The sequence below is a fragment of the Entelurus aequoreus genome, linkage group LG11, assembly GCF_033978785.1.
Source record: "Entelurus aequoreus isolate RoL-2023_Sb linkage group LG11, RoL_Eaeq_v1.1, whole genome shotgun sequence".
In the NCBI taxonomy this organism is placed as follows: domain Eukaryota; kingdom Metazoa; phylum Chordata; class Actinopteri; order Syngnathiformes; family Syngnathidae; genus Entelurus; species Entelurus aequoreus.
Genome location: NC_084741.1, coordinates 47,322,888 through 47,348,140, shown reverse-complemented (window position 1 = coordinate 47,348,140; position 25,253 = coordinate 47,322,888). Strand labels below are relative to the sequence as shown.

Below are 25,253 nucleotides of genomic sequence, written 5' to 3'. Positions count from 1 at the left end.
GGCATTTAAAATGTTTATTAAAAAAATAGAAAAACATAAGACTTAAAAAAGAGAATATATCTATAAGTCAGTCATTTACACATCCTTAATTACATAGATACAAGCTGGGGATTTGGTTTGGTGTATAAACATGTAACCATTCGCTGATTATCTTAACAAAAGGCTGCACTTAAGACAAAACTGCCCTTTCAGTATCAAGTCTGAGTCCATCAGTTAGGATGGACTTGATGCTGAAACAGCATTGCAAATGGTTGTTTTGTTCATGGCTCAATTTTAAACCAAACAACTTCCTTAACCTAACCATCATATGAATTCCTTTTAAGTGATGTAGAGTTGCCTTGCATACTTTTAGAGAGGAAAAAAAGGCTGACGGGCCAAGTATCATGTAAACTGACTGGTGCCATAATGCTCACATTAACTAAATTTGAAATGTTTGGCTATGCATGGCAGAATTTGGTCATTCAAGAAGGCAGTGGGGCCCTTTTGTTTTAGACTTAAAGCAGACATAAGGCAGAACATAAGCACTTCGCTGGTAGAAGTAGCACCAAATAGTTTTGAAGTGACAAAAAAAGATGCTGAAGTCAACATTCCACAGAATGACAACAACAAAACAAAACTCAAACAGATGTGACAGATTAAAAATGAGAACTAGCGGTGACAATAAATATCTGGACAAGCGGTTGGTAAGTGATTCTAGTGTGATGGTAAACAGGAGATTTTTGGCACATTTTTTATGTAGCTATAGCATAGCACCCCCTCAGTTGCAAAGCGGAACTTTCCTTCAAGGCCCTTAAAAATCCTTATATTGCATGGGTCACGGGAGGGAAGAAAAAAAAAGTGGGTGTGGGAGGACAAAATACTAAAAACAAAAAAAGTAAAATGTGAAATAAATTAAATAAAAGCAACTTATTATTGCACATGAATGCAACAAAAATAAAGTGCCAATGTGAATGAAAGAAAAAATCCCTCAGTGACAAATAAGAGCGAACAAAAGAAACGTTCCACACACAACAATAAACGTTCAGTACATTCAAACAAGTCATCACAGTTTAAGCACTTGAGACAAGGTCTGCTTTTGTGCCATCACACTGAAAACATCTAGTCAGCATTGTGCTGCATAGCTAGAAAGGTAGTGCGTCGCTTCACTCGAGACAAAAAAAAACGGCGTTCAAGCTGTGAGAACGCAGCGAAAGGAATGATGCATTCAGTGTAACAGTCAGGAAAAAAGCAGATCCAAACAAAGGCCCAATTGGAGTGTAGAAGGGCTAAGCTTTAGGGGCTCATTCAGTACTATGGCACATGACTTTGCTTTCTGAGTAGTTTCATGGTAGTCACACTGGTAAAGACCCCGTCTGGGTTGGCAATTCCTCAAATAGTGCTGGTGTGCTTCAGAAGTGTGAGAGTTTGAGGGCCAAAACGACGTTTGTAACATTGTCTTGTGCTTGCAGTAGAGAAGCACAGATTGAGCACTTTAAACAATTAGAGACCATCTGAATTGTCTTACCGGGTGAAGGTTTGTTCCAAGACAAACTGACAGCCACAGAAAGGTCTTGAAACAGCAGTAGAACATATTCAGTGGTTCAGTCCTTCATCTGCCCTGATTCAGAGCTGGGAGATTGTCCTTCTTTCTGCGTCGCCAGGTGTTGCGGTTATATTGCTGCTGGTTCCTCAGGCCAGGCGCTGCGTTGTGGCCTTGAGGAACAAACCGCCGCTGGGGACTGAAGCTACCTTGGGAGGGACGTGGGCCACTGCCTTGGTTGTGCTTAAAGCCAAATTTGTGAGGCTCAAAAAGGTCTTGGGAGTCAAGTCTCACGGTGTACATGTGCTGGTGCTGCCCTCCCATCTGGGGGTGGTAGAGTCGGTGTAGGGGACTGGGTAGGGGGCTCGTGGGGTTGGAGTGCTGGGAGGCCACTGCTTGTGTCATGTTGCGGTGCACCATATTGATGGATGGTAGATTCTCATGGTAGAACTGGCAATCAGACAGATGGTATGGTTAGGGTTGCAGGAAGGGACACCTAAAACTGAAAAGAAAGGCATAAAATGTAACCTAAATTGTTTTCCCTTGTTGCAAATCAAGGGGGACAACAATAATAATGGATTTGATTTGTACAGCGCTTTTCTAGACACTCAAAGCGCTTCACAGAGAACTGAGAACCCATCGTTCAATCCCCATACATTCACTCATTGATGTTAAGCTACATTTGTAGCCACAGCTGCCCTGGGTAGACAGACGAAAGTGTGGCTGCCAATTTGCACCTACAGCCCCTCTGACCACCACCAAACATTCATACAACAGTGTGAGTGGAACTGGGAGAAAGGTGGGTGAACTGTCTTGCCAAAGAACACAACGGCTGTGACTACAATGTCAGAAGCTGGAATCGAAACTAGAACCCTTATGTTGATGGCACGGGTGTTCTATCATCTGAGCCACGGCGACCCATGTTACACGACTGGTTAAAAAATATATATATATATATATATATATATATATTCTGTCATGCCCTTTGACCTCCCTGAAACTGAATTGCTCTGGACAACCTGATACAGTAGTACCTGACTAAGCTTGTATTCCAAATCAGCCTAGCCCTTTGAAAATGGTTTAAATCAATTTAATTGGTGATCTAACATGCTTTTTAAAAATAGAAACACTTTTTAACGTGAAATATTGTTTGAAAATCAATACAATAGAAAATACTACAAACCAGTACAATACTTTTATGAAATAATGTAATATTATTGTACACCATTTTCTTGGGGATAGGACTAATGTGGGGTCTCTTCTATTATATTTTAATGGACAAATGTCTGCTGTGTGGAATTCGCTTTGAAGCTAAAGTTAAATATCTGTTTCGGAAAGGTGCAGATTGACAGCGCTACAGTCAAGCTGCTACACTATAGAACATTATTATAATGGTTTGTTCTCTCCAATGTTCTCAGTTCCGGTGGCTGCAGGGCAGGATTGTGTCGATTTCTGGTGTGTGCTGTGGACAATCGCTACCAGCGGCAAGAACACTCGTGACTCAAATTATGCTCGCAACTTAAAGCTTAACAAAAATCAAAAATACCACTAAAATCTCAAAATACTCGTAATTTGAGGTACCATTAATATGTATTAATTTGTACAAACCACTGACATTAGTTGTTGCTAACAGAATTCTGCATATAATCATGTAATTATCAAACAAGCTCAACAAAATGTACACGATTGTCTGGAATGTGCATTTTTATGGACTTCAAAACACATTCAACACTTTAAGTTGTTTGGTTGCATGGTTTCCGCTGCCAGAGTTTTAGGCAGCACACACACTAGTGTGCTCATTCCCTGTTTCTTACCTTATACATGGTAAACCCAAAACTTGCTTTCCTTGCCTACTCCGTTTTTCCTTTTTTTCCCTGTCAGAAACTTCTCTGTACACTTCTACTAGGTTGAAAAGTCAGCCTGTTGATTAGTAGGAGCATTGCTGCCACCTAGCTGTAAGTTTGTGTATCTTTTAAGCATCGATAAAGAAAAGACTAATACTAAAATTTGTAACCGCCTCTCTTTCCTTATTATTATTTTAATAGTACTAGGTTACAAAGAGTTTAAGATGTGTAAATAAAACCCCAACCTGAGGTGTGGTATGCATGAAGCCTGTTGGCTGTGTTGCCATCTGCATTAGGGAGTGGACTGATGCCAGGTTGAGAGAGTGGAGATGGATTGCATCATTGGTGCTTAGAGGAAGGTCAGACTCCTGGGGAAAGAAAATAAAAATGCCAATTTAAGTTAGGGAGGAGGAAATAAGGATCATTAGCAACAAAAACTGAACTAGGCTTTCAGTAAGTTGAACTCTGCAAAATAATGATTCACAAATAAGACAAAACCCATCAGTTGTTCTTACAATGTCACTTCCAGAGGAGGAAGACGAGTTCGAGCATGGGGATGATGACGAATGGTGCTTCGGGCTGTTGAGGAAGACTGGAGATGGTGAGAGGGAGTCTGCGCTGAGGGGGGAGGCCGTGTCTCGCTGATCCTCCACAGATCCCAGCATCAGCCTGGCAAAGTCCTGCTCACAGGTCTTTACATCTGAAAGCCAACAGAAAACTGCTCAGGCAATACTCAAAACTATCTGGCAGAATAACTCTCGTGCTGTAAGTGTATTATGAAAATAAATCATCAGGGGTTACCAAGACCACAAACTTGACAGAAAGGTTTGACATTTTAATAGACAGTATTACAGGCTCTAAATCAACTACACACCAGGATTCTCCCGGTTGACATACTGCTTAGCTCCCCACTTCTTTACGGTCCAGTCTCTGTAGGCCAGCACTTCTGGGCAAACCTTGATAATTCGTCCCAAAGTACTGCAAGAGAGTGGGTATTGTTCATCTTTCGCACAAACCAAGCAACAAAAACACTGGGTTGTTGGCCATACAATAAATATTCTAGTGAAAATGGATGCCCAACCTTTCATACTCTTTGTTGGGGTATGCCCGAGCAAGAGGGGAGACACCATGACTGAGCACCATGTAAGCAAAGTCAAACACCTGTTTCACTTGCAAGACACCATATGAACTTCGGCCGACATCGTTACCTGTACACAAAAACCACCTCCAATAAATGTTCTGTTCATAAGATGAAGCTGGCAACAATGTAGCCCTAAACAAGTTCTGACCTGGCTGAATTGGGTCTTCAATACAGAGCATAGATGACCGGTTTCCATTCCCCATGGCATTGAGCATCTCCTCCTTCGACAAGTATGCTGCATCGTTCACTCGGATGCCCGTCTTCATGTAGTTGAAATCGCGGCCGTACAGCTCGAAGAACTCAATCAGCAGGATGCCCAAGTTGATGTTGGAACGCCGCGTGTCAATGCGAGGGTGCAACTGTGATGGAAAAAATAGGGAAAGCTCAACTGTAGCTTTGAGACAAACTTCCATCTCATTCATTTTCTACAGCTTTTACTGTTCAGGTTCACAAGTGAGCTAGAGCTTATTACAGCTAGCAAGAAGCAGGGTACACCATGGACTGGTTGTCAGTCATGGGCATTTATAGACAAAATACTGTCACCATGCTTCCAACATCCACCTCAAAGCAAAATAGCAGTTAAGTTGCTTTCTTGGGAGCAGCTGTTTTTTTTAGTTTAAATACAAGAACTGTGACTACCAGATACAGTTTGTGAGCACCCTTTGAGAAAAAGATAAGGAACATTTCTATTGGCATGTAGTGCTGCCACACAAACCCCGACAGGAAAATTTTGTAAATGACGACTACATTTCATGCAATTTGATGAATTTCTACACTGAATTTTATCTTTAGATTTATTCTCATCCACCAACCTCTTTTGGCTGTCTTTTTAAAACGTACATTACATGTCCATGTAACGTACCACATCATTTTTTGTTTTTTTAGTAGATAACTGACATTATTATCATTGAAGGTGTAATGTAAAATTATAACATTCATGCAAAGAACTCGACAACATTTACCATTTGGCAACTCTATCTTGTAGCCACGCCCCCTCAGATAATATACTTCCGGTGATTCTGACCTCTGTTTACAATCAATCAGTCGCGTCAAAAATATACCTTTTCCCTGAACGTGTTACGCGGGCTTCATATAGTAGTACGCCAACGAATCAATTAAATTTTACAACACTGTTACTGTTCAAACTGCGTGTAATGTTACAGTAGCCAAAAATATTAAATATACATGTTAAATAAAACCTCTGCCTTGGTTTTAATACTTACGCCTACTGTAATTTAATTTTGGTTATTATGGTGACACTTGGAGGGCCAAGTGTTTTCTGAGGTGGAACCCCTGCTGTAAAACTACAACTGGTTCAGAACTAAGAGTTTTCAGATTGTAACCATCCAAATATGATTAGCAGCAAAGTAGACAGCAGTCAACGTTGTGGCTCGAAGAACGAACGGAATCGCTAGCTAGATAATCCTAACTATGCTAACTAGCAAGCTTGTTTTGGTGTTCCTGAGATTGTCTCTGTGTCCTGCAACTCAGTGTGATGTTTAGGCAATAGGAACAGCGAGTACCTTGCAACTGAGGTGAGCGTTCAACAAATGGTGTTTGAATCGTATTTTTTTTTTTATATATAAACACAGGAGTGATATTTTGACACAAAAATGAATGTTTAACTAGGCGGCAGAATTGTGTGCTTCTTTTTTGCACCTTGAACAAAAATGTTATGTATGAACCAGTGACGTGCGGTCTAGGGGCGGCAGCGCACCAGTCATGAAAAGGAAACAAAATTAATATTTGTCTACGGATATGTGTCATGAATGTATTTGTGCAGGATTTCAAATCTAACATTTTAGGAAGCATTTGCTAAATGTGCACATTACACAAGCAAATATTGGTCAGAAACCAGGGGAGGCAGCGTGAGCATCACCTCTGAATGTCCAATTATCCATCCATCCAGCCATTTTCTACCGCTTGTCCCGTTCGGGGTCGCGGGGGGTGCTGGAGCCTATCTCAGCTGCATTCGGGCGGAAGGCGGGATACACCCTGGACAAGTCGCCACCTCATCACAGGGCCAACACAGATACAGACAACATTCACACTCTAGGGTCAATTTAGTGTTGTCAATCAACCTATCCCCAGGTGCATGTCTTTGGAGGTGGGAGGAAGCCGGAGTACCCAGAGGGAACCCACGCAGTCACGGGGAGAACATGCAAACTCCACACAGAAAGATCCCGAGCGCAGGATCGAACCCAGGACCTTATCACTCAAACTGAACTGTGTGGCACGTGCTTGTTTCTTAGCATGGTGACAGATACAATCCAGAAAGATGTATTGTATGCCTTGACTTTTTACAGCCTGTATCAATGTCTAATGTAATTTGTGACATCAATCTTGCTGATCGGTAATAAACTGCTGTGAAAAGTCATGAGGTGAAGCACACATGGGGTGTAAATGTGATGCCAAAAGAGCCAGTGCTTCACCAGACATAAACCTTATTGCTTGTCACTAGGCCTGGGCTGATAACAAATTTTGCTCGACCATATATTGACCTACAAATTGCAGATAAACGATATTATTGCCATTATTTCTTTAGACCAAATTCGGGAAAAAAAGCACTTTTGATGGTAAATATCTATTTAGGTTACATTTTCGCATACATACATTTGTCCATTTTGTTTTATTTAGGTTAGCAAAAAAGGTATTTACCTTCCAAATACAGTACAGTGGTAAATAATTTTACAGTAATGACAAATAACTTTACGTTATGAACACCGTTTAGTTTTTATCGAATATTTCTTATGCATGATATAGACAGAAGCTCTGAGTTTGTCTGCATAAAGCCAAATATTTTTTTAAGTCAATCATCGCATGTTTTAATGTGTGGGACCTTGAGACACAAATATGTTGCTTGACAGTCTAAAAGTAACATGTCTTCCTTCACTCATTTTTTCGTTTTTATGTATAAAATATAAACATTGCAAATCGAATTGTAATTTTGGAGAGAAAAATCGCATTTAGGTTTTTTCCTCAAAACCGCTCAGTCCTAATTCACACCCTTCTTTTCGCTATGGCACAAGCCCGTGCAGCTGCTGAAACTGATGAAAAGCGTGAACGCTCTTGAAGCATGTACATTGCGATTTACCTACACTGGAAAACTTACCGACTTAATTTTCACTTATCGTAGGTCAATTGACTTATTCAATAACGGCCCAGCCCTACATGTCGCTGATATGAATGTGTACCTGCAGCAGTTAGTCAGTTTTTCATATTAATATCTTTAGTTTTAGTCAAACTTTAGTCATTTAAAGTGATTCAGTTTTAGTTGAATACATTTTTAGTTGGCCAACATTAAAGTCAAATTTAGTCAACGAAAACTTTCAAGTATAAAATATAAAGTATATTTAGGTGTCCTTGAAAGCACCTTTATTTAAGGTGACCTGCAAACCATGTGTTAAACACAGAAACAGCATGGGCTTATAGTCAGGAATGATGCGGTTAATAATTTTTTTGTTCACATGTCAATGTCAGTAAATATCTTTAAAATACCCTTTTTCAATTTTTCATCATAATAAAGTCCTCAAATGTTATCATTGTTTGCTGTAGAGGTGGGAATATTTGGGCACCTCACGATTTGTCTACCATTCTGGAGCTACGATTCGACTAAAAAAACTATCATTGTTTGCTGTAGAGGTGGGAATATTTGGGCACCTCACGATTTGTCTACCATTCTGGAGCTACGATTCGACTAAAAAACTATTATTGATGCATCTTTAATTTATGTATATTAATGCAGTTCTACATTTCTTTTCGTTTGAATAAATAAGCATTTCTCTCTTGCAACTTTAAAAAAAGTGCCTTTGTAAAAAGAAAGAGTTAAATTAATTCCCACATTTATTAAATTAATGAAAATGTGTGCAAAACTAGAACATAAGAGCCCTAAAATAAAAGAGCTGGTCGGATCTCTCTGAGGTGGCTCGCTGCAGTCAGCCAAATTTTAGAACTGTCTGCATTACTTTATTTACAATAAATAAATCGATTATAGATGTTTACTAATCCATTTTATAATTGCAATGCATCTAAAAATCGATTATTTCCCAGTAACCAGCAACACTCCGATTGCTGGCACGGCCACTCTACCAACTTCGCCACCCTATGGTTGGATATAATCCAAAATTGTCCTGACCAAATTAAATATGATTGATTTTGTTTCAACATTTTATTCATTGTTTAAACGGTCAGTTGATTTTATCATTGTCACTGTGCATTTATTTTGATTAGTTATCTTCTATTTTAGTCAGGGAAAAATAGGTCCTTGATAACTCAGACAAAAATTATTAGTCAATTAAATTACTACTGCAAAAATTAATTCCATTTTGTCCACTAGCGACGCTGAGATCATTATTCATGCCTTCTTTACGTCTCGTCTCGATTACTGTAACGTATTATTTTCGGGTCTCCCTATGTCTAGCATTAAAAGATTACAGTTGGTACAAAATGCGGCTGCTAGACTTTTGACAAGAACAAGAAAGTTTGATCATATTACGCCTATACTAGCTCACCTGCACTGGCTTCCTGTGCACTTAAGATGTGACTTTAAGGTTTTACTACTTACGTATAAAATACTACACGGTCTAGCTCCAGCCTATCTTGCAGATTGTATTGTACCATATGTCCCGGCAAGAAATCTGCGTTCAAAGAAATCAGGCTTATTAGTGATTCCCAGAGCCAAAAAAAAGTCTGCGGGCTACAGAGCGTTTTCTGTTTGGGCTCCAGTACTATGGAATGCCCTCCCGGTAACAGTTAGAGATGCTACCTCAGTAGAAGCATTTAAGTCCCATCTTAAAACTCATTTGTATACTCTAGCCTTTAAATAGACCCCCATTTTTTAGACCAGTTGATCTGCCGTTTTCTTTTCTCCTCTGCCCCCTGGCTGGGTTATTCCGGTTCCGGTGACCATGGATGAGGTGCTGGCTGTCCAGAGTTGAGACCCGGGGTGGACCACTCGCCTGTGCATCGGTTGGGGACGTCTCTGCGCTACTGACCTGTCTCCGCTCGGGATGGTCTTCTGCTGGCCCCACTATGGACTGGACTCTCACTGTTATGTTGGATACACTAGGGACTGTACTTAGAGGGGGGGTTACCCACATATGCGATCCTCCCCAAGGTTTCTCATAGTCATTCACATCGACGTCCCTTGTGTGGGCTCTGTGCCGAGGATGTCGTTGTGGCTTGTGCAGCCCTTTGAGACTTTTGTGATTTAGGGCTATATAAATAAACATTGATTGATTGATACTGACCTGTAGGAAACTGATGGCCATCAGTATAAGACTGTAGGAACTGATGCCTCCAGTAAAGACTTCATTCAGATCCCTCTGGAGTAGGAACTGCTTTAAAACGAAGATCAGTGGTGGCAGAACAGTGTATTTCTACAAAACAGGCAGACATTGCACGTAAACAACCATGACAAAATTGAAGCTGTAAAAATATTTTACCTTAAGGTAGCTCTTAATGAATTGTGCTGCTTTTACAGCAGTCTCCACATTGAAGCTGATGTCAACTTTGACCTTTGTTTCATAGTCAGTCAGCTTTATGATGGGCACCTGGAGAGACAGCTGGAATCAATGCACCTCTATTCAACGTAATTACCCAAACAAACAAAATCCCATGCTGGACCAGGTGACGCACAGTAGCTTTGTCAAGGACTTTAATGGGATACGGGCCTGACACGTTGTGTCTTTTGAGTGCTTGCTCCAGTTCCTGCAGTGGTGGATGGTCCCACTTGCCAAACACGACAAGGTCAATGTCACTGACAAAACCAAAAAGATAAAATTAAACTTCTTAAAAAAATGGTGCAAAATCAAGACTACATCAAGGCTGCATTTGTTGATTTGAACTACACTGTGCAAACTTTAAATTGATTAAGACTAGAGCTTCAACATATTTTGCAAACCACAGCATAATCCACAAACAGCTTATCATATCAAGCCAAAACAAAAATCTGACAAGTAATGCCAAAAGCAAACATTACCTGGTTGGAAGGTAGAGTCCTGTACTGAAGCTGCCAAATATCTCCACCTAGGGGAGACACATTTACCAAACACTTAAGACTTGTACAAAATGAAACCTAAGCAAAATTGAGGGGAGAAAAGACAAATAAATGCAACAAGACATTAGACCCACAACTAACACACACACTGAAAATAGCAAACCAAAAGAGACATGATATATTTTGTATATCATCAGTGACTGGTTTGTGAGTTGACTTACTATAAAAAGGAGCTGCATCCTACCAATTGGTCTGATGAACCATGCTCAAGAGTGCAAAAATATTAACTTTATTGCAAGTTCATTTTAAAGATGGTATTCTTGTGTTAGTATCCTAACTTGAAAGTGAGGGATTAGGCTTGTCACTATTAAGATGCACATTTATTGAATAGCTAGGAACTGCTTATTATTGTTTTGTATTAAAATAATGTAGATGAAAACAATGGGGTATAAAAGGCAGGGAAAAAAACATGTTTCTCTAAAAAAGGCTAAAGACTACTAGTTTAAAATGTTAAGTTAAAGTTAAAGTACCACTGATAGTCACACACACACTAGGTGTGGTGAAATTATCCTCTGCATTTGACCCATCCATATGTTCACCCCCTGGGAGGTAAGGGGAGCAGTGAGCAGCAGCGGTGGCCACGCTTGGGAATCATTTTGGTGATTTAACCCCCAATTCTAACCCTTGATGCTGAGTGCCAAGCAGGGAGGCAATGGGTCTCATTTTTATAGTCTTTGGTATGACTCTTTATAGTCTTTTATATGACTCTTTCTAGGCTAGTTTTCTAAATATTTTTTTAAAACATTAAATATGAAAACAAATTAACTAGAATACTTATCTGTAGTTTGTAAGTTATATGCAATTACAATCCCCCCAAAAAAGATGAAAATTATTTCCACAGGGCTGAAACCAAACCAGAAGACTATGCCAGTAGGTTGTATCCTGTCACGTGACTTTTGAAAATAAATAAATAAACGATATGATGGACCACCAAACCAATATGGCTACTTTGCAGCACACAGAGTGGAACTATCGGAGTACACAAGAGGCCTAGAACTTATCATTAAAAGCAGATATGAGCAAAAAAAAAATCTAACTAGGCAATGAAATAGATTTCTATACATTATCAAAAAAAACTTTGTTGAATGATCCCAAGGATTATCAGTCGGCCATGTTATCAGACATGTCGAACTATCTGGTGCTCCAAACATCATTCTACACATCAAAACAGATTAAAAAACTTGGAAAAGCATGGCAGTCTACAACTTTTTTGTGTGTGGCTGGGTCAAGGAAATTAATATCTAAACGTTCCCGGATAAACCATGCATCGTTTTTGCTCGGGTAAGGTTGCATTTCATGATTCAACTTTGTCTACAGCCATGTTTGTTGCACGCGTCGTATAGGAGTGCGCATGTTTTTCCTCGTCTTTATCAAATTATAATTATAGACCTCAGTGTTCTGTATGTGCTGAAATTGTCATTTATGATTGCTGCCTTTGGTAAAACCTCAAGCCTTTAGATTTTGCTCACAGTTGCTTTCTTTTGTTTAGACTCGCTGAGTTGGGCTTTACAAAACACTCGTAGCAAAAATGCGTTTTAAAAACTCCAAAACAAGATAAAATACAAACAATATCAAGATAATAGTTAAATGGGAATTACTAAACAGTAAAAGTATATCAAACAAACCTTTAACGAAGTGATCCCTGCAAACTCGTGCGTTCTTCGACTCGATCTGCTCCCTCAGAATGGAGTGTGTGCCACTTTTGTCGTTTTTTTGCAAATCTTGCACTCGTTCGCCCTTCTTGATTACCTTCCGAGGAGGTCTGAAGAAACTTTTATCCTTTTCGCGTTTTGAACTGTTCCAACAGCCTAAAACAACGCAAGCATGGCGCATTTTTCTTCGAGAAAGGCAAAAAGCCGCCTCAAACGCTGAGAACAGACACTCGCTGACCCACCACTTCGAGTCGCACATATTTAATGAGCCAGACGTGAAGTCAGGTGAATACAACCTATTGTGGCCAAGTAGTTTATACAACAGCCCAGCATTGACAACACAATGAAGCAACAATTCAAATACGGTAAATGGTAATCATAAGAGCTGAAACATTTCCTCGAGTAATTCGATTTAAAAATATATTCGAGGAATTTTCGCTGCCTCAGGGCCTCGTTTAGTTGTTTTTTTTACGGCCTCGTTTAATAAACAGTAGTCAATGCTCACGTTTCGCACGGACTGTTTAAGTGTTTCACAGCGTGTTTACGTCACAGATCATACGCCCTCTGCACTGCCCAACACCGGTCTTTTAAATACACTTGAGTTTGGAAAACGTTTTCGCCGATACAACTCACAATGGCAGACGCCGCAGAAAGCAGTGGACAAGAGCCATAGCAAAACGAGGGAATTAAGAAGCGACAAAAGTTGTCTAAGGTGTGGGAACACTTCAAACTAAAATCGAAAGAAAACGCAGTAGTATGCAAACATTGCAAGGTGGAGCTTGCATACCACAAGTTTGATGCTGCAGCACCTGTCGAAAAAGTATCTGATTGAGGGACATCCAGAGGCGAGGTAAGTCATCTATTATCAAATGTGTTAGTAAAATAAATGTTATTCATTATGATAACCAGGATGTGTTCTCTCACTCCCGCAAAGTCATCAAATGCCACCAAAAGGTGTTGAAAACTATCAACGCTATCCGAGCTGTCGTGTTCATGTAGTCTTTCATTAATAACCGTGCGAAAGCAGTCGTGCAAGGTTATTCGAGTCATGCAACCACATGCTAATTGGATAGCTTGCACTTTCACTCACTATAGTCTCTGTAGAATGTAAGAATCCTTAGTCCTTGTTCACAGTGGTAGCACTTGTGTTCCAAGTTCCTGTCAGCCATATTGATTCTGAATATGAAGTTGCACATTTCAAATACAGTACAAAAGGCACGACCTAATCCACGTTTTATGTTTTATATAATGAAAACTGTTCTTGTTTTATTTTTGATACTAAAAATATATATTTTTATTTTAACTTTCTCAAAGAATATTAATTTTGAACTAATTGTATTTGCATTTGTGTTTTCATCTCAAACATGTTACGTTGGCAAAATGAACATTGATTACTATTTTTCATGTAATGAATGCAATAAACTGTATTGTCATTATTAAGTGGTTTGTCTTTTTATATTGTTCATGTATTGTTGGCAGGTTGAAAACAGCCCAGCGGATTTGCGTAGGGAAACCAACATTTAAACAGCACCGTATAATGATCATCAAAAACGCACGAGAGACAAGAACTTTGTTAATACGGTTACACCACACAGTACATAGGGCTGTGAGCGCACCTGTTTTTATTAGCACACACAAATTGGCACAATCAACCACGGACGCATTTTAGCTGCACGTGTTAGCCTTCAATAATGAAAATCAAAAACAGTCGTTTAGGAAAGAAAAGACAATTAGGACAAACGTATGATTGAGGGCACATCTTAACATGTATAATTAAACCTTAATTAAGCAAAAATATGGTTTATCAATTACTCGATTAATCGATCGGGATATTCGATAGAATACTCAATTACTAAAATATTCCATAGCTGCAGCTCTAGTAATCATATACATTCCCCAGCTGTATGCAGACAAAAGGGATAGCCACCAGCCTGTTATTGAAAACTCTACTATTGAAACACAGACACATTTGGATATTCAAATAAATAAATGCATATTTGCATAAATTATGGATATTTTAAGTTTTGTTAAAAAGCCATGCTTGCTGCGGCTGCTGACCTAAGCACACCTTAGAAAACTGTGAATCTAATCTCGGTAGTGCTTCACGTGGGTACTTTGAGCATGTTGGGCTAATTGGAGACTGTAACGGTGTGCAAGAGGACTAATCATCCGGTTGACAACAGCACAACTAAAAGGAAGCAGATGATCCTATAACCATTTGGTAGGGCAAAACTTTTGACAGTACTGCAGTAGCTCACCCGAGCTGTGGGCCACAGTTCCTTGATGACGCTCTCGATCCGTTTCACAACATCTCTTCTCATGGCCTCCTCTTCGGGACACGGTGACATGAAGTTAAAAAAGTCCACTATTTCTTCATGGAGACTACATGGTAGCACAGAAACATGTGTTATATACAGTTCATTTAAACTACTGTGATTATTTGATTAGCCATAACTTGGAATTGTAAAAAAACAAAAAAAAAAACTTGATTGCATTCCACAGCAGACAAGCCTGTGGATTCACTTGCATTCATTAGGTTTACCGGAATGATTACAGTAATGAGCTGTATATATATGTACACTGTAGATATTAGTGTATGTCAAACTATATGAGATTAATCACACTTGTGTTTTTAGATTAATCACAGTAAATTACTTGTACAATTTAAATTAACTTGGAAAAATACCTACAGACTGTATTTTGACACAAAACAATTTTAAATGGGTTACCGTATTTTCCGCACTACAAGGCAAACCTAAAAACCTCCAATTTTCTCAAAAGCTGACAGTGCGCTTTATAATTCGGTACGCCTTATATATGGACCATTATTGAGCCACAACAGGTCTCGCAACTATGGTGAGCAGCCGCCGACTTCATTTTCCCCCGTAGAAGAAGAAGCGCGCTTCTTCTTCTACGGGGGAAAATGAAGTCGGCGGCTGCTTACCGTAGTTGCGAGACCTAAACTTTATGTAAAGACCCAAAAATGGCTCCTATTAAGAGACACGCTTATGACGCAGAGTTTAAACTCAAGGCGATCAGTCACGCAGTAGAACACGGGAATAGAGCATCAGCGAGAGAATTTAACATTAACGAATCAATGGTGCGGAAGTGGAGGAAGCAACATGATGAGCTGCGCCAAGTAAAGAAGACTAAACAGAGTTTCCAAAGGGAACAAAGCGAGATGGCTACAGTTGGAGGACAAACTCGAAAAGTGGGTTGTTGAACAGATAGCAGCAAGTAGAAGTGTCAGTACAATCACTATTTGTTTTGTTGACATCCCCTTTAGCGCAGCTCCATCTAATGGATGCATAACGTAACCCCAGCCTCTACTGTAGCGTCTATTCTATGTGCCTTATGATGCGATGCGCCTTATATATGAATAAAGTTTTAAAATAGGCCATTCATTGAAGGTGCGCCTTATAATCCGGTGCACCTTATAGTGCTGAAAATATGGTACTTGAATGCATATCATGTATTTGCTAAAAACTTGTACCGTATTTTCCGCACTATAAGGCGCACCGGATTATAAGGTGCACCTTCAATGAATGGCATATTTCAAAACTTTGTTCACATATAAGGCACACCGGATTATAAGGCGCACCTATGCATCCATTAGATGGAGCTGCGCTAAAGGGAATGTCAACAAAACAGTCAGATAGGTCAGTCAAACTTTATTAATATATTACAAACCAGCGTTCTAACAACTCTGTTCACTCCCAAAATGAATAAACAGCTGATTTTCTCGTGTTACGGTAAATCAAACGTGCAATCACAAAATAGTAACACTCAAAATAGTGCAGAGCAATAACAATATCAATAACTCAACGTTGCTCAAACGTTAATGTCACACATAACACACAAAATAAACATTTAAAGCTCACTTTCTGAAGTTATTCCTCATCCACAAATCCCTCAAATTCTTCTTCTTCAGTGTCCGAATTAAATAGTTGGGCGAATACGGCATCCAAAATGCCCGGCTCCGTCTCGTCGAAGTCATTAATGGAGTCAGTGTCGCTGCTGTTGTCCAGCAGTTCAGTGACAATTCCTGCCTTCCTGAAAGCTCGGACCACAGTTGAGACTGATATATCAGCCCAGGCATTTACGATCCACTGGCAGATAGTGGCGTATGTCGTCCGGCGCTATCTTCCTTTCTTGGTGAACGTGTGTTCGCCTTCTATCATCCACTGTTCCCACGCAGTTCGCAGTCTAGCTTTGAATGCCCTGTTGACACCAATATCCAGCGGCTGGAGTTATTTTGTCAATCCACCCGGCTGCTCTATTCCCGTGTTCTACTGCGTGACTGATTGCCTTGAGTTTGAACTCTGCGTCGTAAGAGTGTCTCTTAGTAGGAGCCATTTCGGGGTCTTTACAGAAACACACAAATGGAAATGAAACGTCATATCCCAGCATGCACCGCGCGCTTCTTCTTCTACGGGGGCGGCTGCTTACCGTAGAAGAAGAAGCACTTCTTCTTCTACGGGGAAAAAGAAGTTGGCGGCTGTTTACTGTAGTTGCGAGACCTAAACTTTATGAAAATGAATTTTAGGTTTGTTGTGGCTCAATATTGGTCCATATATAAGGCGCACCGGATTATAAGGCACATTGTCAGCTTTTGAGAAAATGTTTGGTTTTTAGGTGCGCCTTATAGTGCGGGAAATACGGTACACTATTTTATCTAAAGTTCAGTCGGCGTGTATTTCAAAGTGAAATTTGGCAGGGAGGAGCACACCAGTTGGTGAACACTAACTGTATAATAACCTACACTTTTCAGTAACCATCCACAGTTAAGGTAAGGGAGCATGTGTTGTACGATTAATCTGTGTTTTTACATGATTAATGCAACCATTTTTTGTGATTAGTTGCACGAGTTAATGGATATTTGACAGCCCTAATTTACTGCTGTGCCTCAATTTATGAGCTTAATTGGGTCTGTGACAAAGCTTTTAACACTTGTATCTCCAATCAACATCTCCCATTGAAAAGAATGGAAAACAATTTAATTGGTGCTTGCCACCCCCAACCCCAAAATGCACAATTTTAACATAGGGAATACTTTTTAAAAAGAAACACTAACTTAGATAGTATTGTTTGAAAACAATACAATCGAATGAACTACAGTAGTCCCACTGGGGTGAGTTTTCCTTGCCCGTATGTGGGCTCTGTACCGAGGATGTCGTTGTGGCTTGTACAGCCCTTTGAGACACTTGTGATTTAGGGCTATATAAATAAACATTGATTGATTTATTGAGTTTTATGAAGCAATGTCATAATGTACAGAATTTAGCTTAGAGAGTGGACTTCTACGGTACCTCCTTCCAGGTGCTTCTCTGTCCAACTCACTATTAGCAGAGTTTCTATATTTTAATGGATAAACATCTGCCGTTCGGATATTTTATTATTCTTGGCTGGCATTAGACTAATTTTGCTTCGGTATGGTGCAGACTAGCATCAATACGCTTGGATTGCTTCACCAACTTGACTACATGCTCTGTCATGATTTTGATGATTTGTGTAATTCAATGAATATCATCCACTTGTTCTCAGCACTGCCCTTTACACTCAATTTTTTCTTCTTCTCATAGTTGGAAAACAGGGTTATGCCCATCGATAGCTATAAACTAATGCTAGCGAGTAAGACCAAATGTTTTGGACGTATTTTACGGGGTTCACTGTGACATTTACTACGCCAACTAGTGGTTAGTATGCTTGTAACTCACATTTTTGGTTGCAACTTAAGGAATAACAATTTGCAGGGAGACAGCTCTTATTTCAAATCATTTTAAGTTGAGGTACCACAGTATATATGTGTACATTAGGCCTGGGCGATATATTGATAACTTCGAATTTTGTTTGCCGATTTAAAAAACAAATGTTTTTGTTTTTTTTCTCCTCTTGCTACGGCATACTTTTTGCTCCCAGGAACTTCCATAGCTTCCACTCTCATTTCCTTAACGAAGATTCACACACCGAGCAAAAACATGGCAAATGCTAGCACAAACCAGAGTGAGATGTTTTTTCCCAAAAAAATACAAATAAAAAATACAAATAAAGAGTTATGTCAGTAGTTTTGGTTTTGCAGCAACAGGCATGGAACAAATGACTGCACATTTCAAAGTTTGTTCAAAAAAAGGCAGCAGCACAACAAACTAATTCCAGCACCTGAAACCAAAGCCTCCAGCCAAGTGCTGGAATGCAACTCTTTATGAGGCAAAAAAGAACATAAACTCCCGCTAAAAAGCAGCTTATGGTGATGGAATAATTAACACAAAGTACGATGTATGATGAGAAAGAGGCACAGTGGTGCAAAGATGTGGTGCACATACAATTAAAAGCCTGTTTTTATCCACTTAATAAAACTATAGTCCTCTAAATGTTTTACTAGATTATTAATTGGTATACAATGTACAACACTACATTTTTATTTACATAAGTATTTTATTCAAAACAGCAGTTTTAAGTTGGCACGTTATTCATTTCAATGTTGGATATCATTATTTATTTGCATGCAATGTGCAATGCTACATTTTTGTTATCAGAAGTATTGCCTACCAGAAGAAGCTCTTAATTTAGTTATTTGAAAATTATTCCATAAAAAGTACAATTAAAATCCGGTCTAAAAATAACACCATACAATTCAAAGTGTTGCTACGAGTACGATTCAGTACTTGTCATTCCATTAGTTTTTGATCAATATAATAAATGTTTGTTTTGAATTACCTCTGTCGTTTGTATTCATTTGTTTCTTTAATAAATATGGGGGGAAATAGTAAATCACATTTTTTGTTAAAAAAATCTGAGATTTAATTTTTATTCCATATTGCTCAGGCCGAGTGTATATATAATAACTGCCCTTAAAAAAAACGTTTTTGAGGACACCAAGCAGCCATAGGGGTATGCAATTAGTTTACAGGTGTGTAGAAAGGAAATGAGTCATATTTAGAAGCTACAAATAAACGACATGTTAATATGAATACATGAGACATTGTAAATCAAAATGTAAGCATATTCGTTAAGACAGAGGTTTGGATCAGTGTTTTTCAACCTTTTTTGAGCCAAGGCACATTTTTTGCGTTGGAAAAATTCGGAGGCACACCACCAGCAGAAATCATTAAAAAACGAAACTCAGTTCACAGTAAAAAGTCGTCGCAATTTTTGGAGATGGCTTCAAACCATAACCAACCATGCATCAATATAGCTCTGGGGCCGTACTTATCAAGCTTCTCAGAATTACTCCTAAGAAGTCTGCTAAGAGTTGACTTAAGAGTAAATAAATTATTCGCTGAAAGCTGCACTTAAAAGTTAGTTATCAAGCGTCTTACTCACACTTTCAGCGAAGTGTAGGACTGAATCTTAAGTGTCACACTCAGAGCTGAATTACGACATTACTATGTGCCGTAAATGGAATTTTAGGTGACGTCATTTCTGTGTCCATAGAAATGACCAATCACGGAAGGGAATCCGTTGTCTAAGAATAAAGAAATATCTTGGAAATATTTAAGTGGACAATGGGAGTGTATATTTTGACAATAAACTACAAAATAATACAAAACAAACTAGTCCCCGCCGGCACTCACGCTACCGCTCCCTCTCTTCTGTCGCCCACACACTCACTGACGTCACTCACCTCACGGCCACACACATACGCTACTCTCATAACATTTTCTTTCCAATTCATTAATTAGGCAACTAATTTGAAACTGGTGTGGGTGGCTCTATATATACTAGCCCACTGCAGCCACATGCAGAAATCAACATGGAATCGAAAAGTATTACATCTGTGACAAAAAAAATTCCCGCTCTGTCTAAACGATACCGTTTGATCAGCTGCTCGTCATCAAACGAATCCAGAACATCGTTCCGCTCCCTGAATGTTCGCGCACATCTCTCTCGCCTCAGTGCCATCCCCTGCTGGCAACTCCTAACCACTTAAGACACCTCTGAAGGTCTCTTAAATATCGTGGAGAGTAGTGATTCTTAGACTTAAGAACGTTGATAAAAAGCTTTTATTCTTAAGTTTGAGAGTAGGACTAAATTTCGCAAATTCTCAGGACTTAAGTGTAAAATGGCACTCTAAGAAGCTTGATAAGTACGGCCCCTGGTCTCAAAGTAGGTGTACTGTCACGACCTGTCACATCCCACCGTGACTTATTTTGAGTTTTCCTGTGTGTAGTGTTTTAGTTCTTGTCTTGAGCTCCTATTTTGGTGGCTTTTTCTCTTTTTTTGGTATGTTCTTGTAGCAGTTCCATCTCTGTCTTTGAGCGATATTTCCCGCATCTACTTTGTTTTAGCAATCAAGAATATTTCAGTTTTTTTGAATCCTTCTTTGTGGGGACATTGTTGATTGTCATGTCATGTTCGGATGTACATTGTGGACGCCGTTTTTGCTCCACTGTAAGTCTTTGCTTTCGTCCAGCATTCTGTTTTTGTATGCTTATTAGTAGGGGTGTAACGGTACGTGTATTTGTATTGAACCGTTTCGGTACGGGGGTTTCGGTTCGGTTGTGTACCGAACGAGTTTCCACACGAACATATTAAGTAGCCGCCTCTGTTTCCTTCTGCCTCTGTCTCGGTCAGTACTCTACACAGCACCTAGCATTGTCTCACCCACACAACCATCTGATTGGTTACAAACAGAGCGGTAACAGCCAATCAGCAGTGCGTATTCAGAGCGCATGCAGTCAGTGCTTAGCGTTTAGCAGGTAAGCATCAGGCAGCGGACTCTCCCCAAATTATAATAAACACCTCCCAGTCAACTACTAGTAACATCACTATGAGCCCGTTGACCTTCTAGAACAGGGGTGGGCAATTAATTTTTACCGGGGGCCGCATGAGCAACCCGAGCACTGCTGGAGGGCCACAACGACAAAATTTCAATTAAATTTTGCTCAATTATATTTTTGATACATACCGTAAAATAATAATAATAATAATAATAATAATAATAATAATAATAATAATTAATAATAATAGTAATACTTCAACATAGTGTGTGTAACAGCATTCCATGACTAATATAAATAAATTAACATTAATAATAAATGACAGTAAAATAAGCACACAAATAAGCACACGTATGACTGAGGAGTCATAGTGTAACTTTGAGTGGTGTTTGAGTTGTCCGACTTTTTGTGGCCATAAACGCACCAGTGGTTTAGTGCTATGCGTGTTGGTGACAGATGACAAGTTGGTTTTGGCCTGGTTTGTACGGCAGAAAATGACTAGTTTTTCGAGATAGAATTGTTTTACTCATGTTTTTGGTGTGGTTATGTCCGAATATAAACAGTTTTGCTCAATAAAGTGATCGATATAATTCCTGTCCTCGAAGCATCTCGATAGACGTTACAACAATTGAACAGTGTTCAATTGAACGGTGTTGACGAACACCGTTAGGGCCGCTTGTTGTCACTGTCACTCAAAGTTGCATTGCAAAATTACATAGAATAAATATGTTTATTTTGTTTAGAATTCAGATGGGATTTGATTTGGTGCGCGGCATATATTTGCTGTGCGCAGCGGACGCTTGAGCAGTGCGCAATTGCGCAGGCACGCACCTTAGAGGGAACGTTGCTTTGCAGTCCATGTCTTGTTGAAAACACGCCATTCTTCATCAATTTTTCTCTTTTTAGCGTCTCGAGTGTAAACCGTGCATCACTTGCCGCTGCATGTGCACCTTCACTCGCAGGTTACACACGGACACACGCCCATAAATAATACTTTTCAAAATAAAAGCAGCACAGTTGTATTGCGCGCACGACATAGATGTTTTTTCAACTTTATTTTGTAATTTGTGATTGCAGCTGTTCACATTCACTCACAATCACACACACGCATACGTCCACACGGAAGTAATACAAATAACGATTTTCAAAACAAAAGCAGCACCGTTGTATTGCACACTCGACATAGATACTTTTTTAAATTTATTTTGTAATTTATAATTGGCCTCACGCGGGCCGGACAGGGACGCACAAAGGGCCGGATGCGGCCCGTGGGCCGCAGAATGCCCAGGTGTGTTCTAGAAATATAAAAGGCAGCTCAGCTCGCTCGCAGTCCTGGCTTGGGGTGAAGGCTAATTTGCTTTTAGCGTAACATTAGCTCATTTTGCGGTTTGTGTGTGTGTGTGTTACGGACAGCAAAGCCCTGTCTGTCTGTTATTTCACTTTCCCTTTTTCTGTGTTGATTGAGCTGTGTTGAAGCAGCAAAAAAGGACATTATGGTAAATGAAGAGTTTCTGTCTCTGATAGTTGATATAATAATGTAATTGCATAAAAAGCCTACAAGAACTCCATGGTGTTCAGGGATGAATAGTCTCTCCTATTGCTATTGTACCATTTCATTCAGCTATAGTTACATTGATCATTAGTAATGCAGCAGCCTAGTTTTGAATGGCAGGGTCCCTGCTATCACATGTTGATATAAAAATATAACATTTACATTATAAAAATCAACTACAGGCTTCCCAAATGCTGTAATAAATTATGCATGATGAGTTGACTTGAAACTGTTTAATGTTGCACTTTTTATATGTAGAAGAAAAGTTTTGTCATTTTATTTAATCTGAGCAACAATTTGAGGCAGTTTAATGTTGATTAACGTGGGCAGAATTATTAGTGTTCCCAATGTTAAAAGGACACAGCCATTGTTTACAAATTTGGTAAATAAATAACCAAAAAATGTATATTTTGTTGTTTTCTTACTGTACCGAAAATGAACCGAACCGTTACCTCTAAACCGAGGTATGTACCGAACCAAAATTTTTGTGTACCGTTACACCCCTACTTATTAGCCAGTACAGTTTTAGTTTAGTTCTGCATAGCCTTCTCTAAGCTTCAATGCCTTTTCTTAGAGGCACTCACCTTTTGTTTATTTTTGGTTTAAGCATTAGACACCTTTTTACCTGCACACTCCTCCCGCTGTTTCCGACATCTACAAAGCAATTAGCTACCAGCTGCCACCTACTGATATGGAAGAGTATTACACGGTTACTCTGCCGAGCTCTAGACAGCACCGACACTCAACAACAACACATCCTTTGCAGACTATAATTACTGGTTTGCAAAAAATATTTTTAACCCAAATAGGTTAAATTAGATCAGTGTTTTACAACCACTGAGATACAGTATGGTGTGCCGTGGGAGATTATCTAATTTCACCTATTTGGGTTAAAAATATTTTTTGCAAACCAGTAATTATAGTCTGCAAATTATGTGTTGTTGTTGAGTGTCGGTACTGTCTAGAGCTCGGCAGAGTAACCGTGTAATACTCTTCCATATCAGTAGGTGGCAGCCGGTAGCTAATTGCATTGTAGACGTCGGAAACAGCGGGAGGCAGTGTGCAGGTAAAAAGATGTCTAATGCTGAAACCAAAAATAAACAAAAAGGTGAGTGCCCCTAAGAAAAGGCATTGAAGATTAGGGAAGGCTACGCAGAACGAAACTAAAACTGAACTGGCTACAAAGTAAACAAAAACAGAATGCTGGACGACAGTAAAGACTTACTGTGGAGCAAAGACGGCGTCCACAATGTACATCCAAACATGACATGACAATCAACAATGTATACCAAAAATATAGAAAAAGCCACCAAAATAGGAGCGCAAGACAAGAACTAAAACGCTACTCACAGAAAAACAGCAATAAACTCAAAATAAGTCACGGCTGGATGTGACAGGTCGTGACCGTACACCTACTTTGAGACAAGAGCTATAGTGATGTATGGTTGGTTATGGTTTAAAGTCATATCCAACAATTGCGACAACGACTTTTTTACTGTCAACCGAGTTTCGTTTTTTTAATGATTTCTGCTGGTGGTGTGCCTCCGGATTTTCCCAACGCAAAAAATGTGCCTTGGCTCCCACGGCACACCAGACTGTATCTCAATGCACACTAGTGAGCCGCGGCACAGTGGTTCAAAAACACTGGTTTAAATTATGGTGCAGGTCTACCTCATATCATAGACAAGGAGTGCACAAAACCCGAATGAACTTGAAAAGTAGGTCTTTAGTGACCTCTGCACCTACCCATTGACACCTGGGCTATAGCGCCTTGTCTTCCACAGGCTGCAGGAGGAGTCCGCGTGGTGTCCACTGCACCCGCGGGCCAGCAGCCCGCCGTGGAACGTGTTGGCACGATTCAGATACCTCCTGCGGCCCGATGACTGAAAATGCTGCTGCTTGATCCCGTGCTGGTTCTTCATCCTGGCGGGGGTGTGGCCGCCGGATGGTTGCGTGCTGCAACAGTGTTGGGGAGCAGCGTGGAGAGGCGCAGCGGGGTGTTGCTGCCTCACGTTCTCGTTCAGCTCGCGTTCGCCGTAGTGTAAAAACCTGCTGGCTTCTTCGACGACGTTCAAATTGTCTATTTGGAGGGAGGAGCCGGAGGGAGACGAGCTCTCGGCCTCCGAGTCCAGAGAGGAGGAGGACGGTGACAAGGAACCCTTCCTCCGGGCGCTCACCCTCTCTCCACCGCCGCCGTCTCGCTTCGACACTTTCCCGAAGACGGCGGCACCAAGCGGCGGCGCTACACTTTTACAGTACTCGCTGTTAGATCCCGTCGGGACGTTTGACGTTACATGGCCACGGGGGTACGGAGCGCGGTTGTCGATGGCGGAACTATTGGCGAATCCCTGAGACGTTTTCCAAATGTGCATCCAGAGGGAGCTGGCAGGTCCTTTCTGTTCCGGCTGGATCCAAGCAGTCCTGTGATCCATTGGGCTCGAGTTTGACCGACAACCGCTCAACGGAAACAAATTGACAAGCAAAAAGGCAAATTTAACACTTTTGACAAACGACCGTTTTCCTACCGCTTTGGTTTACTTGTTATCCTCGGAGTACTTCATGTCCGGAAACTGGTGTGGTTTTTAAAAAACGGCTTTCCCAACTCCGTTCCCCATGTAAAGCAAAAATGGCGCACCCAGCAGCACTCTTCGCCAACTACGCATGTGCGAGGGATTTAAATGTTTGAACACCCCCTCAACATGGTGAGGTGCATCAAGCTAATATGTAATACACATACCACCGGAAGTTAAATGTACATAGGTCACTT

The 25,253-nt window shown here is 40.1% G+C and overlaps 1 protein-coding gene across 2 annotated transcripts; it reads right to left on the bottom strand.

Annotated features, from left to right (window-relative positions):
* LOC133660181 (terminal nucleotidyltransferase 4A-like) lies at window positions 1-25,174 on the bottom strand. Of its 2 annotated transcripts, none has more exons than XM_062063415.1 (12): window positions 24,233-25,174; window positions 14,473-14,596; window positions 10,485-10,531; window positions 10,142-10,262; window positions 9,949-10,056; window positions 9,754-9,882; window positions 4,653-4,863; window positions 4,445-4,571; window positions 4,238-4,341; window positions 3,879-4,063; window positions 3,609-3,731; window positions 1-1,969 (listed from the first exon to the last, which is right to left on the bottom strand). In XM_062063415.1, exons 1-12 carry the CDS (start codon window positions 24,916-24,918, stop codon window positions 1,589-1,591), a joined length of 2,346 nt encoding a protein of 781 aa, XP_061919399.1. In that variant the 5' UTR covers window positions 24,919-25,174; the 3' UTR covers window positions 1-1,588. The 2 variants fall into 2 exon arrangements, with proteins under 2 accessions (XP_061919399.1, XP_061919401.1); XM_062063417.1 differs by having other exon boundaries at window positions 1,820-2,021.
* Window positions 25,175-25,253: the final 79 nt, after the last annotated feature.